The sequence below is a fragment of the Myotis lucifugus genome, unplaced genomic scaffold (genome assembly GCF_000147115.1).
Source record: "Myotis lucifugus unplaced genomic scaffold, Myoluc2.0 scaffold_1453, whole genome shotgun sequence".
In the NCBI taxonomy this organism is placed as follows: Eukaryota; Metazoa; Chordata; class Mammalia; order Chiroptera; family Vespertilionidae; genus Myotis; species Myotis lucifugus.
Window position 1 is genome coordinate 1 of NW_005872501.1, and position 15656 is coordinate 15656.

The 15656-nt window shown below is 49.8% G+C and overlaps 1 protein-coding gene across 1 annotated transcript; it reads right to left on the reverse strand.

The window, feature by feature from the left end:
* Positions 1-62: 62 nt before the first annotated feature.
* LOC102421462 (protein DBF4 homolog B) lies at positions 63-15648 on the reverse strand (the record flags this gene model as incomplete). Its single annotated transcript, XM_014449827.2, has 10 exons — positions 15430-15648; positions 14706-14863; positions 12493-12684; positions 11136-11186; positions 9756-9843; positions 8547-8620; positions 6747-6780; positions 5007-5052; positions 2802-2918; positions 63-171 (listed from the first exon to the last, which is right to left on the reverse strand). Coding segments are annotated over exons 1-10 (903 nt in total), but the record flags the coding sequence as incomplete, so codon positions are not given.
* Positions 15649-15656: the final 8 nt, after the last annotated feature.

Sequence of the window (15656 nt, forward strand, 5' to 3'; positions counted from 1 at the left end):
ACGGGGCAGGAATGGCTCTCAGAACAGTCTGGGAAGCAGCTGCTTGGTGGGAAGGGGCTCACCCCATGGAGCTCCTCAAAGGCCTCCTGGCAGCACTCGCAGTAACCTTTCTTCCTCCTGGGCGCGGTGCGGGTGGCTGATCGTGGGCGTGGCTCTCGGTCCTTGGGTCCTCTGGGGAGGGTACGGGGGAAAGTGGTCACTGCTGGGGCCCTCGGAGCAGAACTGTTGCTCCAGGGCCTGGAGCCCAGGCCAGAGAGATGAACTGAAACCGCCACGGAGCTGGGCAGGCGCAGGCAGGCCTGCCTACACTTGGCACCACTTGTCCAAGGATGGCAGGAGCGGCGACGAGGAAGATGAGACCTCCCATGGGCACCCTGTCCTAGCTCTGCCCTTTCTCCGCCCACACATCTCAAACCACAGGTGAGAACGGGGGGTGGTGGCTGACAGCGAGAATCCTTGGAAGAGCAATTCCAGCTCTGTGCTCACACCCAAACCCTCGTTCATTTGCCCTAAAAATGAAGGGGACAGGCCTCCACAGTAACAAGGGGGCAGTACTGCCTTTGACCTCCTCCACCTGAGCCAGCCTGTCCCTCATGCTTACTTGTCCCCTGCACAGCTGCCATCTTGACTGAGGACTTTGATATCTCTTTCTCAAACCTGACTCCTTGTCTGAATTTCAATCCTGTTTTTCTAATGGCCTGTGGGCCATTGCTATGGGCAAACTCAACAAATCTAAAATATCCTCCTTTAAGGACTTTCTAAGTATGACACAAAACCCAGGAAACACAGGAAAAAATAGGAAAAAACTGATAAATTTAACTACATGCAAATTTAAAAAATGTATGCACAGCAGAAAACAAGCAAAGTTAAACCCACAGACTGGACGAAGTGGGGTCCGTGTTATTTATAACTAACACTATAGCAAAGGGCTCATTTCCCTGCTACGTGGAGGGCTCTTTACAAATCCATAAGAAAGTGATCAATAACTGAATAGAGAAATGGGCAAGTGATATGCAGAAGATGCACAGAAAGAAATACAAATGATCAAACAAAACAGACTGAACCTCATTCATAGAGAAAAACATGAAAATTCTAATTACACCGAGATCACGGTCTTGAATCTATCAGATTGGTGTAAATCAACAAGCCTGACAGCTCTCAGGATTAGCCACGGGATGTGGAAACAGGCTCTCTCCAAGGGGGTGGGGGTCAGAGTGGTTGCTGGCATCATCTCCATGTAAAGCAATTTGGCCGCATTTATCAAAATTATAAATGCAGGCAACCTTTGACCCAGCATTTCCACTTTTAGGAATTTACTCTGCAAATATACTTAAACCATCAAATTTTCTTTAAAAAGACTATTCACTACAGCCATAAAAGGGAATAAGGATGCTGTTCAGGTACTAATAGGAAATTAATCTAAGATAAAGTGGCAAAACTAAGATCGAGCACAGCAAATATTAGGCTGCTCTTTACGTGAGAAGAGGGAACAAAGGACACGATGTACTTCTGTGCACATGAGCCATCTCCGGAGAGAGACCCACGATCTGGAGATTAGAGGATGGTAGTGGGAGACTTTTTCCTCTAAACCCTTTGTAATGCTTGAATTTTGAACCAAAATAATCTTTTATTTTTTAATCCTCACCTAAGGATAAGTTTAGAGAGAAAGGGAAAAAGAGGGAGGGAGGGAGAGATTGGTTGCCTCCTGTACGTGCCCTGACTGGGAATTGAACCCGCAACCTTTTGGTGTCTGGAATGATTTTCCAATCAACTGAGCCACCCGGCCAGGGCCAAAATAATCACTTTTAAATTTAAAAAATTAAACATTTCCTCCCAGATTTCACACACACACACACACACACACACACACACACACACACACACGGAACCCTGGCTAAAGCCCTCCCTCTGTTTCTCATGTGCATGTACCAAAGCTTCATTGCTTCACCATCTTCCTTTTACAATCTCGGCTGCTCTGCGATTCCCAGGCCATCTCAGGTCTAGCACCACCTGCCAGCCCAGCCCACGGCCCCCTGGCTGGCTCTCTCTGGTATCCCCTGCGCCTTCTAGGAAAGATGTGAAGGGCACCTGAACTCCACCTCAGCTCATTGTTTCTTCTCCCCTCTGCCTACTGCCACATTCCGTTCTCTTTTTCCTCCCACTGCACCGCTTCCTTTGTCTGCTGGTGGGACCTGCAGGCTCCCCTTGGCCCTGGGTCCTCTCGGCCTGAGTCTGCTCCGTCCTGTTCTCCTGGTCTATGAACTAACAACTCTGTGGCCCGAAATTAGAAAGGGTCCGAGAAGGCATCCAGACCCTGCACCAAGCCGCGTTCCTTCTGCACTTTGGTCAGTGGAGGCTCCCGTCACACATCTGCAGAGCGGGAATACCGATAAGCCTATAAGCCACTCTGATGTGTATCAAATCGCCCAGGGAGCTTGTGAGGATGCAGCTTTGGGGGCTCCATAATCAGAGACTGTGATTCTGTAGGGGTGAAGTGGGGTCCAGAAGCCATTTTTAATGGGACCTCAGGGGGCTCTGATTGAAGGTGGTCTATAGATTTGAGTTTCAGAAACCAGCCAATTGTCCTCTGGACACCAGTCAAATTCTTCAGTAGGGCTGGAGAACACCAAGGAAAATGAATGAACTCTCCTTGTGTCTCTCTTCTCTGGGCTAAGTTCCCAGAATAGACTTCGCCTAAGGAGCTGACACATGGCCATTCCCAAATCTGAGCAGCAGGCCCCCGGGGGGAAGGACCTTGGCCTGTCACCAGCCCTTGTTAATCAGGAACCAGAAAGACCCACCTGGTGCGGCGCGAGCTGCCCGGGATCGTCAGGGCCTCAAAGGGACTTGCATCTTTGGGTCCCAGAAAAGAAATTTCAGGAAAGGATTTAAACTGATGGTGGAAAGGACGAAACTCCCTGAAACACAGAAAACTTCCACTTTGACTATAGCGGGGAAGGGAAAGGGTGAGGAAGGGGTGCCAGCCCAACTCCCTGGAGTTCCAATCCTGACAAAGTGGGCTCTCACCTGCACATCTTTCAGGTTGTAGAACAAAATTCTCATCAGCCTTACTAGGTGAAATTAATACTTACGCTCTCCCTGTCTACTATCTACTGCCTCATCGGAATGCTGCAGCCACCCCCTGAGCTCTGAGCTGAGTGGAACAAGTGGGGTAAATGAAGCCCAAAAGGTTCAGGAACTTGCCTAAGAGCTCACAGCTAGTATGTGGCCAATGCCAGACCGGAAGCCACATCTCCTGACCCTTCCATTTTGTTTCTCGACCCTAGAACAATCTTTGGGGACTCCAGCCTCACAGAATCTAAATGGAAGGATGTTTGAACCACAGCAGTGATTTCCCTGCTCCACTTAGAGCAACACTTGCTCTGGGCTGGTCCTCGGCACCCTCTGCAGGGGAGAGTTCTGAAGAGAAAGGAGGCCCAGTGCAGGTTCCGGATGTCAGGATACTGGGTGGTTTTGGTGCTCTGCCTCAGGTTGCTCACATTCAAGCTCGGAGCCAGATCTGATCATGTGTGGACACTCAACAAACCCCGTGATAGAGCTGCGGGCACCCCGTGTTTGGTGCCATGGCCTGTGCTCCAGGGGGAGTGCAGGCCATGGTTCCTGGGTGGTACTGTGAGCCCTCTGGCCTCAGGAGTGAATTAACAGAGTTCTTGGACCCTTAAAGGGAAAAGGGTGCCCTCCACAGCCCTGGTACCCCCATTTCTTTCTCTTCAAAGTTGTTTTGTTCCTGCTTAGGAGGCTGGGATGCTGAGGTTGGAAAGGCTATGAGGCTTTGAAGAGCACCTGGTTCAGAACAGCACATCAAGAGAATCACAAGAAACCTCAGCTCCGCCCGGATCTCCTCTGTTGCCTATGATGCTAGGGGCACGCAAGTACGTGTACCCCCTCCAGTGACAGTGGCATCACCTGTGCCTGCCACGTGCAGGGAGAGATCCTGAGGCACTGACAGTATCTCTCAGCTGCCGTCTATGAGTCATGACTACTTATATTTAACTGCTTGTGAAGGGGCTGGGATTGACAGACATGGACCCCATCCCACCGGAACTGGACAAGATAGCACCTCATTGCCATCCCTATGTTCTTTCCACTCATTTCTGGGCCACCAAGACCATGCCTGTACTGTGTGCAGGGCCTGGAGGATGGGCAGGCATGCCAGGCTCCTGGGGCTGGGTCTCCAGCTGCCCTGCATGAGGCTGAGGGACCCAGAAAATTCTGGTCCCAGGTCCAGATGAGTTTTTTCTTTTTTCAAAAACCTTTTCTTTTGAGAGAATTATAGATTCACATGGACTTTGATCTAGTACTTACTGAAGAGTCAGCGCTAACCCAGGTGGCTATCAGGTTATCATCAATGGACTCTCCCGCTCCAGGTACAAAGGGGCCCCAATGGTGGACAGGGCAGAGTGGAGAGGGTGCCGGATGGCACAGTTAGGACACCTGGCATCTACCTCAGCTGAGGTTCATTAATGAAGTGGGAATGTGCAAGTCCTTCCCTTCTCTGCCCTCCGTTTCCCCACTAGGAAGAGGATGGACTCTCCCACTGAGAGCGGTCATGAGGCGGCACGTGCCAGGAGAGGGCCCTGCACAGCAAAACAGAAGGGTTTCAAGTGCAAGGGAATCCCAGCACCACCCCAAGCACCTCACTTCAGCCGAGATGACTGCACTAGCCCTGCACTGGCTCTAACAACCACTCGATAGCAAGTGTCAGCATACACCTCGGAGTAAATGAGATCATAAAAGCAGAGCATTAGGAGGTAACTCACACACAGGGCCATTAACCTCCGGCTCATACCAAGGGGAGTGCCGGCTGTGCAGTGCGCCCTCAGAGGCCCCCCTGGTCTATGCGAGACTTCTCCACGACGGGAGAAAGTGGCTTCTGGGAAGACACAGGTGCAGGGCGGAGGGGCTCCATGACCCCACGTCAGCTTGGGATCTGGCCTCCGTGTGGGCCTGGTGGGGGTGTGGGGACAGGGAGGAGCCCCACTCACCTGCTCTCATCTTCGATTTTGAGGAACGGTGCCTTCAGTCTGGCCACTGGAAAGGAAGAGGGCACACGTTAGCCACCTGTCTGCTCCAGCTCAGGGCCCGCATGGCACACACAGGAAGTGCTGAGAGGCAAGGCCCTGCCAAAGCCGAAGGGGCGCTCAGAGCTGGAACACGTGCTGCCCCAAGGTGCGCCTTTCCATTTGGGAGACGTGAGGCACCCACTCCCATCTCTCCCAGCCTCCGCCCGGGGAGAAAGAGTTCCACTATGGGGGGCAGAGGCTGCAGGGTGCCCGGGGTCCTGGCATGCCCTTCCTCCGCAGGATAGAGGAGCCTCCTGCACGTGGCTCCTGGAGGCTGTAACTGACCACCAGAAACCGAGCTGAGCGGGAGAGACCCACCCGCTGCTGCTTTCTGCTAAAAGCTGCTTCCCGGACCTTTCCTCACAGTGTCAGAATCCTGAGGGGCCCCACAGCTCTTGAGGGGAATCGGCTACCTCCTGCACGCCCCCTACTGGGGATCGAGACCACAACCCAGGCATGTGCCCTGACCGGGAATTGAACCGGGATGTCCTGTCCTGGTTCATAGGTCGGTGCTCAAGCCCTGAGCCGCACCGGCCGGGCGCTGCCATTTACTGAGCACCTGCCCTGTGCCGGTCTGTTACCTGCCCTGCCCGTTTGTGCCACATCCAAGGAGGTGGTGAGGGCTCCTCCCATCACTCCCAGCAGAATTCCCCATGAGGACCCGGGTTTATTTTGGGGCGGGGAAGAGCAGAGAGGGAGAGAACTAAAGAGTGTTTAGAGATCTTAGCAGAAGGATGGTAAAAAAAACATCAAAGGTGAAATCTGGTTCATGAACAAAATAGGGCAAAGGCGTTCTGGGAGGACAAATTTGGAGTCAATTCATCAAGAGATCCATCCCCTCCTGGCTGGTTAGCTGCACGGGGCACCCAATCTCGTTGGCATCGAGAAGCAGTTCTACCCTCCCAGGGTGACCAGCGTCCTGTCAAAGGGGCTGGAAGCCTGGGCAGAACTAACACCACCAAGTCTCCAAAGAGGATGGCACCTCACAGCTTCCAGACCCGTTCGAGAGGCCACCAGCGCCCAAGCAACAAAAGCTGCCTTTCTCCCAGTAATTACTTCTTTCGGGGCGAGTCCTTGTCTAATTAACGGAGACAGTTATTAAAGTCAATTCCCCCACAGGTTTCCTTGAATTTCGAACACGAGAGGTGCCAAGTGACTTTTCTTAGCTCCTGCTTGTGCTCGAATAAATGCCACTTAAAGAGCATCTTCGGGAGAAACATCCAGGAGGAACCCTCCTGCTGTCCAAGAGGAGCTGGGAGCCGGGCCTGTCAATCTGCCTGTTTGTCAGCTTCAGGGAGCTGGCATTTCTGAAAGTGGGAGGCAGCTGTTCAACTGCCCACTCCACGCTGAATCAGAGGAAAAGGATGGGGAACTTCAACTGATGGCCGGGAACAGCCAGAGGACGCAGGAGCCAGCGTGGCCGCAGGGGGTCTTGGCGTGCAGGAGAAGCCCCAGCCCAGCAGCTCTAGATGTGCTCATGGATGCGCCTCCTCTGCCTCTGTCCTCTCCAAAGCCCAGGCCCCGGAAACACGATGGGACAACATGACCTGGACTTGCTTCCTGCCGCAGAAAAGTGAGCAGATGCTGCCACAGAGGGAGTCGCAGGGAAGCATTTAGGGAGGGAGGGACTGCAATTAGATGAGGAACAGCTCCCACACTGACCTTTCCGTGTTCTTGACTCTGCGGGACACGTTCCCTAGATGGAAAGGGAAAATAGGTTAAGGGGGTCGGGGAACCGGGCTGGTGAGCGGAGTGGCTGTGAGTCTGCCCCACTTTGCTTCCTGTCGTCAGCTGGGTTCTGCGCTAGAACTGACCTGAGTACAATGGCTCCCTCCGCCTCCCCAGGGGCACAGTGAGCGGTGAGCATTGTGTGCGAATCCCCAGCTGACTTTGTGGAGGGAACGCAGGCCGGGGCAACAGCAAGAGCTGTGGGGCCCCACGGCCTGTGACGGGAGGAGCACTCACACCTCCTTGGATGTGGCACAAACGGGCAGGGGCAGGTGACAGACCTGGCACAGGGCAGGTGCTCAGTAAATGGCAGTGCCCAGCCGGTGCGGCTCAGTGCTTGAGCACCGACCTGTGAGCCAGGACAGGACATCCCGGTTCAATTCCCGGTCAGGGCACATGCCTGGGTTGTGGGCTCGATCCCCAGTAGGGGGCGTGCAGGAGGTAGCCGATCAGTGGTTCTCTCTCATCACTGGTGTTTCTCTCTCTCTTTCCCTTCTTCTCTGATATTAAAATAAATAAATAAATAAATAAATAAATAAATAAATAAATAAATACATGGCAGCTGGTCAGGTGGATCCGGGCCATCCAGGCATGCTGCCAATCCAGGCCGGCTTACAGGACAAGGGTGAAGACAGTGCCTTTTGCTTTCCTGTGCCCCCTGACTGGTGGTCAAAACCAACATTTAGGCCAAGGTCAAACAAAGCTAATATTAAAAACTAAATGGAAAAAAATAAGGAATCCTTTAGGGTTGGGGATGGGGCAAGATGAGATAGCCAGTGAATCCATGACTGCAGACCTCCAGGCCACACATCCAGGGCAAAGACACCCAAAGCAGCCTTCCACATCCCCTCACAGATCAGCAGACGGTGCCCAGAACTCACTCCAAAAGACTCCCAAGCATCTACACAAAAGATTATTAAGTGAACAAAGCCAAGTAAAAATACTGTGCGTTTGCATAAAAGGGGGAATTTTTGTACGTGCACGGAGTCCTGGAAGGATACCTGGTGAACTGTTCATACTGCTTATCTCAAGGAGGGCGGTGTCTGGGGAACAGAAGTTGGAGACGTTCACCATATACCTTTTCCAATTGTGACAATGCAAATCTATTTATCATCATCACCTATTCTGCTTCCCAGAGACCCCTAGACCAGAGGGTGCAGGGCAAGGGGCGCCGAGTGCTCCACTGGGTGTGCATGTGGTTTACTCCTACTCTTGGTCCTGCTCCCAGGTGCCAGGCCCTGAGTGCACCTGCAGGGCTTAGTCCTTCCTCAGATTCTGGCCGGGTGAAAGCTCTGTGGCTTTAAGTTAGTCCGGGCTCTCTGGATATGATACACACAGTTCTAATTCCAGCAAAGGAGGGAAAGCCAAACCAGAATTTGGACTATAGCAGCTATTTCAAACCACACCTCCCACCCCTGCCCCCACCCCTGCTTATCTGTAGGCTCATTCCCAGGCTAAGAGACGTCCCCAGAAAGGCAGCCTGGCCAGTAAGCCATGGGCATTTATGTTTTCTGTAGGCCAGGACTGTCCGAGGCCAGGCGGCACTGAATGCCTAGTGTCACAGGGGATCTGCAGGGAGACGAGGACCCCAGGGATGAGCTAACCGAGAGGCTGCACTCCTCTCACTTTTCCCAGAATGGCCAGGAGCAGAGGCCTGGGTGGCCCATAGATTTACTAAAGCTGTCAACAGTTTGCAAACCGTCCACTTGCCTGCAGTTCAGCAGGATGACCTACCTCTGGCTTCTTTGGCCCTTGTTTCTTCACACAAACAGCATCTAGAGAGAGCTGCTGCACGCGCATCATCATTTCTGTGGAGAAAGCAGAGGGCCGCGGCTAAAGGTTTCCACTCCTCATTTCCCAGCAAAGCCCCTTCCTGGGGACTAGTCTCACCAGGCCTGGCACATTGGATCACACCAGCCTTGCCTGCCACCTTCTGGCTACATGTCACCTTTGCACCTGCTGATAAAAGAAATGGCTGAGTCCTCTATCCTGGAAAAAGACCTAAGCTGGCTTCATGCTCTTTTGTAGCACTGAATACAACTCCTTTTCTTAAAAATCCTCATCCGAGGAGGATATGTTTATTGATTTTATTTTTTAGAGAGTGAAGGGGGGGTGGAGGGGGGAGAGAGAGAGAAACATCGATGTGAGAGAGACACATCGATTAGTTGCCTCCTGCATGCGCCCCGACTGGGGCCAGGGATCCAGCCTGCAACCAAGGTACATGCCCTTGACCTGGAATCAAACCCGTGACTCTTCTGTCTCAGGCTGACGCTCTAACCACTGAGCAACAGGCCAGGGCAGTTTATTGACTTTCTATCTCTCAGGCTGGATCTGACCAGCTCCTTCAAGGATGAGAGAAAAGCCAATGTGCAGTGGAGCTGGATATGAGGGCCAGTCACTGCCAGCCCACTCAGGACAGCTGTTCTGGTGCAAATTTATTACAACCTGCAAAGAGGTGTGAGGCAACCCCATCAAGAAGAAAGAACATGAGGTTTAGTTGGGCCAAACCAGGCTGGAATGTGGATCACACTGCTCACTCCTGGTGAGACTATGGATTATGTACTTAATCCCCCTAAGGCTCAATCTTCTCATCAGTACACTAGGCAGAGGACTGTGGTGAGGATTAAATGAGGTTAATTCCTAGCACAGAGTAAATACCCGGTAATCGGTCATGGATATTAGGGTTATTTCCTTATTTGTAAAACGAGATTACTACATTAGCTTGAGGCGTGCTGTTGAGTGGGTTAAACAGGATAGCACCTTCTAGTACATGCACTCTGCTATCGTTACAGCTGGTCTCCACACCCTCCCACCTTTGTGGATCAACACGGTAACAGCATGCCTGGCTTCCAGCCAGCTTACAACTCCGATCCCTCTAAAAGCAGACATTCCCAGTCAGTCACCAACTCCGCCCTCCGTAGGAGCCCTGGGCAGAAACGGTACCGTCCACATGCAGAATCTTCACTCCCCAGGAGCGGGCATTGGTCAGGAGGCTACTGGGGCTCCCGCTGCCTCCTCCGCTGCTGCTCCCCTGGAAAGACGAAGCAGAGTCAGGCAGGAGCAGGAGCCGCCACGGGGCCTGAACACTACGGGGACAGGTCGTCCTGGCTTCTGGGTGCCCTGGGTTATCCGCATGGAGGGATGTTGTGGGGAAGAGTCTACCCCAACCCTCCATATGGGCTGGCCACACCTGGAGGGGATGGACTGCTGGTCTACCCGCACACTCTGCTCCGGCCACCTTGTGACCAGGAAGGAACACATGCTTATGAGAGAGCTGCTTGTTGGGAGGGCCTCTGAGAAGAAAGCTCACAGTAATGCACACCAGGGACGATCACCATCACCCAGCAGGAAGCTATGCTGGCCACACTTTTCCTGCCCAAATCTGACATCACCCTCCCTCATCACAGCCAATGCACCCAGCCTCATGTCACTTTAATGACTCCTCTCACAAGATCACGTTAATTAATTCCTCTCCTGCCACTTAACTTGAATGGTTCTGGGTTCTCACAAAAGGCATAAGCAGCTACTTTGTAAAAGGTTTACGGTCTGGCCCTGGCCGGGTAGCTCCGTTTGTTAGCGTATTGTCGCGATACGCCAAGGTTGTGGATTCGATCCCTGGTCAGAGCACATACAAGAATCAACCAATGAATGCATCAATAAGTGGAAATAAATTGATGTTTATTTCTCTCGCTCCTTCTCACCCTTCCTCTCTCTCTAAAGTCAATAAATAAATTTTAAAAATCTTTAAGAAAATAGGTTTACAAAGTCTAGCTTCACATCCCACAGCATCCCTCCAAGATTCTCTTGGTAGACTCCGAGTTGGAAAAATCAAGGAGTCAAATCCTGGCTCTACCACTGACACCCTAGGTGACTCTAGACAAATTACTTAACTTCTCCAAGCTCCACTTCTTCATTTGTAAGAAGAAAACAACAATACATCTCATAGGTTGTGTGTTTTGTGTTAGTAGAGCCGACCCTTGAACAATGCAGAAATAAGGGGTTCTGACCCCTGTGTAGTTGAAAATCCATATAACTTCTGACTCTCCAAAAACTTGTCCCTTGGTATTCATTGGGGATTGATTCCATGACTTCCCACAGATACCAAAATCCACAGATACTCAAGTCCCCTATATAAAATGGCCTAGATCAATGAATACAGTTGACCATTCACACCTGTGCACTCCCAACCATGGATCAAAAACAATACAGGTATTTACTGAAGAGAAAAAAAAAAGCCCACATGTAAGTGGATCTGTACAGTTCAAGTCTGTGTTGTTTGAGGGTCGTCTGTACTTCAGAAGAACCTTGGGACCCTCAGCTCACCTGATTTCTGATGGCCTTCTGCAGCAGCTCCTTCCCTCTGCTCATAGGTACCTGACAGGAAGAGAAGAGCAATGAGATATGTTATATAAACCACCTGTGCAAAAACAGATATTTACACAGGTGCTGGCCAGGAGTCATGTCTTGGAAAGCTGGGAGCAACCACAGCTCAGGAGTGGCTGAAATGAGAGCCTAGAACCTTTTGGAGGTCAAGGTAGACCCACACCCAAGTCAGATCATCCATGGGTAGCTGTGGCCTGGACCCTGGTGGAGAAGGGCATTTTTTTTAAAAAAAAAATATTTTATTGATTTTTTACAGAGAGGAATAGAGAATTAGAAACATCAATGAGAGAGAAACATCGATCAGCTGCCTCCTGCACACCTACTGGGGATGTGCCCGCAACCAAGGTACATGCCCTTGACCGGAATCGAACCTGGGACCCTTCAGTCCGCAGGCTGACGCTCTATCCACTGAGCCAAACCAGTTAGGGCAGAAGGGCAGTTTGAATTCACCAGAGATCAAAGTGTTACAAATGTTCTAAGACTTCCCTTTAAGGGTCTCCACACTCTCCACTGATAAGTGTAGGCCAATTCCAACAAGCCCTCTCTGGTTCAGAGGACCCTCCTATTGTTTCTGAACCCCTGACTCTGCAGTCCCATAAAAAGGGACAATCTATCTATCTATATATAAAAGGCTAATATGCTAAGTGTCCGACTGTCCGACTGGTCGCTATGATGCACACTGACCACCAGGGGGCAGACGCTCAACACAGGAGCTGCCACTTTAACCATGCTACAACATGGATGAACCTTGAAAACATGCTAAGTGAAATAAGCCACAAACAAAAGGATATGAGGCATCTAAAATGGGCAAATTCATAGACAGGAATTGTAGGGAAGGGAAACGGGAAGCTATTGCTTAATGGTTATAGAGTTTCTGTTTGGGGTGATGTTTTGGAAACAAAAAAGTGGTGATGGTTACACCACAGTGTGAATATAATTAATGCCAATGAACTGTACACTTAAAAATGGCTAAAGTGGCATATTTTTATATACATTTTACCACAATTTAAAAAAATCTTTAAAGTTACGGCTTGAAGGAGTACCTCTGTCTACCTTCTGTAATATGGCAAAAACAAATGCTAGAGCCGTGGGAGTGGGGCAATGGTTATCCTATATAAATATGTAAGAGAGACACATCTATTGGTTGCCTCCCACAGGTGCCCTGTCCGGTGCCGGGGATCGAGCCTGCAACTGAGGTACGTGCCCTTGACCAGAATCGAACCTGTGACACTTCAGTCTGCGGGGCCGACGCTCTAACCATTGAGAAAAACTAGCTAGGGCTCCACGAGGTTCTTACCAAGTCTACGGGTTTCTGTGAAGGCCTGGTGTGGCTGCCCTTTGGATCGGCCATGGACGGTGTTTCCACTCTGACCTCGCTGGGGCTGGAGCTGGAGCAGCCTCTGTGGCTTGTCCCACTGCTCTCTGCCTTCGCCTCCCTGCGGCTGGACACGATGTAACTTACTTCTTTGCTCAGAAAACCCTCAATTACCTGAAACCAGATCACAGAGGTGGCTGAAAACCAAAGGCAGATGTGGAATCATCAATACTGAGAGGTTGGAGAGGAAATCTTGGCTGCTAGAAGTTCCAGAATCAATGTCTTTAAATAGACCAAACGCAGTTCTGCACTGGGCCCCCACGTACACATCGTCCTGAAATATAAAAGCTGGGGTAGCAATGCTGATAACAGACAACTTTATTTATTTTTTGTTAATCCTCACCCGAGGATGTTTTTCCATTGATTTTTTAGAAAGAGTGGAAGGAGAGGGAGAGAGAGAAACATCAATGTCAAACCCCAACCAGGCCCAGGGAACCTGCAACCAAGGTACGTGCCCTTGACCGGAATTGCACCTGGGACCCTTCAGTCCGCAGGTCAACACTGTATCCACTGAGCCAAACCAGCCAGGGCTGGTAGACAGTTTAATGGCTGTACATTCCTCCCATCCCAGGGTACCCACTCATTTGCAATGTGACTTTGCTGTTCTTTCTATCAGGAGGTAGAGGCCTATTCTTTATCCCTTGAATGGGATTCCTGTTGTCCAATACAATGGTGTAAATAATACGTGTGAGTTCGAGAGCCTAGGCCACAAGAGGCCTTGTAGCTTCTCCCTTCACCTTCTGGGAAAACCCCGAGACCACTGAGTCCACTGGCTGGTCTAGCTTACTGTATATGCACACGAGAGTACACATTCATACAATGCATGTAAGAAGCTTCTCATACGTATGAGAAGCCACAGAGGCAGCCAGCACCAACGGCCAGATGTGTGAGTGAGGTCAACTTGGTCCTTCCAGCCCAGCTGACCCTCCAGCCAAATGTAGCTGCAAGAGAAACCACCAAGCCAACCCAGAGAGCAGTGAGAAATAACTTGTTTTAAGGCCAAATCCTGGGGTGTTTTTTTGTTTGTTTGTTTGTTTTGTATAGCAAAGCCTAAATGATAGGAAAGACTAAAAGTTCAAAATTTTGGAGCCAGTTGGGGTGTATGACGGTCATTCAGTCCATCCCCACTGCTGAGTCTCTACATCCCTGCGTTTCTGTTAGAATGACAGCAAAGATTCTAAGTCTCCTCCAGCAGTTTCCCCAGTGACCCACCGCTCTTGTGCCAAGCACTATCTTCTATTTTCTAAACACAAGAGCTGTCCATGCCCACCCTGACTACTAATACCATATGACATACATCTGCTTTAAAAAGATTTTTAAAAAAAAAATAAAAAAAAAATAAAAAGATTTTAAAGAACTCAAACACAGCAAATGCTCTTTACCCAGAGTTGTTCACCACAGTGTTATTTGTAAGAGCTCAGATTTAGAAATAATCTAAATGGCCATAGGGTAAGTTAAGTAAATTAACAATCTACTCAAAAGAATATTATATTCTCATTACAAATAATGCATATGAGGGATAATAATGATAGGGAAGTGCTAATGTTTTAAGGTTATGGGCAAAAAGTTGGTAATAAAAATATATTTATGATCATAGCTACAAAGAAAATAAGCTTTTTTTTTTTTTTTAAAGGATAGACTACAGAAGTAGATAAAAGGTTGCCCAGGGTTGGGGGTATTGAGAGGAAATGGGGAGACTGACATGGGCCTTAGTTTCTTTTTTAGGGTGATGAAAATATTCTAAAATTGACTGTCTAATCACACTTGGCCATCTCTGTGACTATACAAAAAAACCCCACTGAATTATTCACTTCAAATGGGTGAACTGTATCTCAATAAAGCTGTGAAAGAAAATGAAAGAAAGAGAAAAAGACACCAGGAAAAAACAAATACATCAAAATGATGGTTGTCACTTGCAGCAGTTCCATGTTCTCTAACATTTCTAGAATGAGCAGATATTGTTTTTCTTCTAATTAGGGGAGAAAAATGAACTTTATTTTAAAAAGTGGCTTATACTGAAAATTGCTTTGGAAAAATGTAGCAATACCACTGAAAACACCTGGAAGACAGGTACAATCCTTCTCCAGCTCCTGCCCTACAACCCGGGGGTCACAGGCGAGAAGCACTTTACATACCCCACCCAGCTGCTGGATTGCCTCCGTCAAAAACTGGAGAGTCTTGCCAGCAGGCAGATCCAAGTAAAAGGACCTTCCAGAAAAGGGCTGCTGCCTCCTAGCATCTGGGGAGCTCTTCTGGCATTTTTTCAGACAACCGGAAACTCCCAGCTGAGCCCCTAGGAAACAACAACAAAGAAGAACAAAGTGAGAAGCTGGAGATAAGAGAGTCCTGTAAGCGGAGCCGCTCTCACCGACAGCCTCTGTGTGGTGTATTAGTGTTTAAAAGGCAGAAACCCAACAGTATATCTGTCACATTCCAGCTCTAAAACTAGATGATACTAAAAGAGAGGGGAGGAGAGTAGGAGGGAAGTGACTAGGTGCTAAAATAGTTAGATAACTGAGTGTGTGTGTGTGGGGGGGGGGGTGTTTAAGATAAACTTAATACTTTATGGTAAAAATAACCGTGACTATGGGTTTAAATATGCTTGGTTGTTCAACCAGGACTCCCCATCTGTCTGCCAATCTTGTTCATAATATCAGACTAAAAGCTCTTGTTTGACCTCTACCGTGAATTCCTAAATGATCCATGACATCCATTAACACATACAACACTCACACACAAACCACTAATAATTAGAAAAACCCAACAGGGCTAACATCTCTCGATCTTTTCCTCCCAAGAGGCTCTGGGGCAGGAGTAGCATATTTGACCTTGCATCCCTAGTTTTGACCTGTTACCTACCTAGGTCCGGAGCCCAGAGCCTACTGTCAGCCATTGAACTCTCCAGCTCAAGGCAGTGGTCCCTGAAAACGAAGGACAAAACAGCTGAAGCAGCCCTGGCCCGTGTGGCTCAGTAGGCTGGGTGTCCTTTGGTGCACGGAGAGGTCGCCGGTGATTCCCACTCAGGGCCCACGCCCAGGTTGCGGGCTCGATCCCCGGTAGGGGGCGTGCAGAAGGCAGCCCATCGA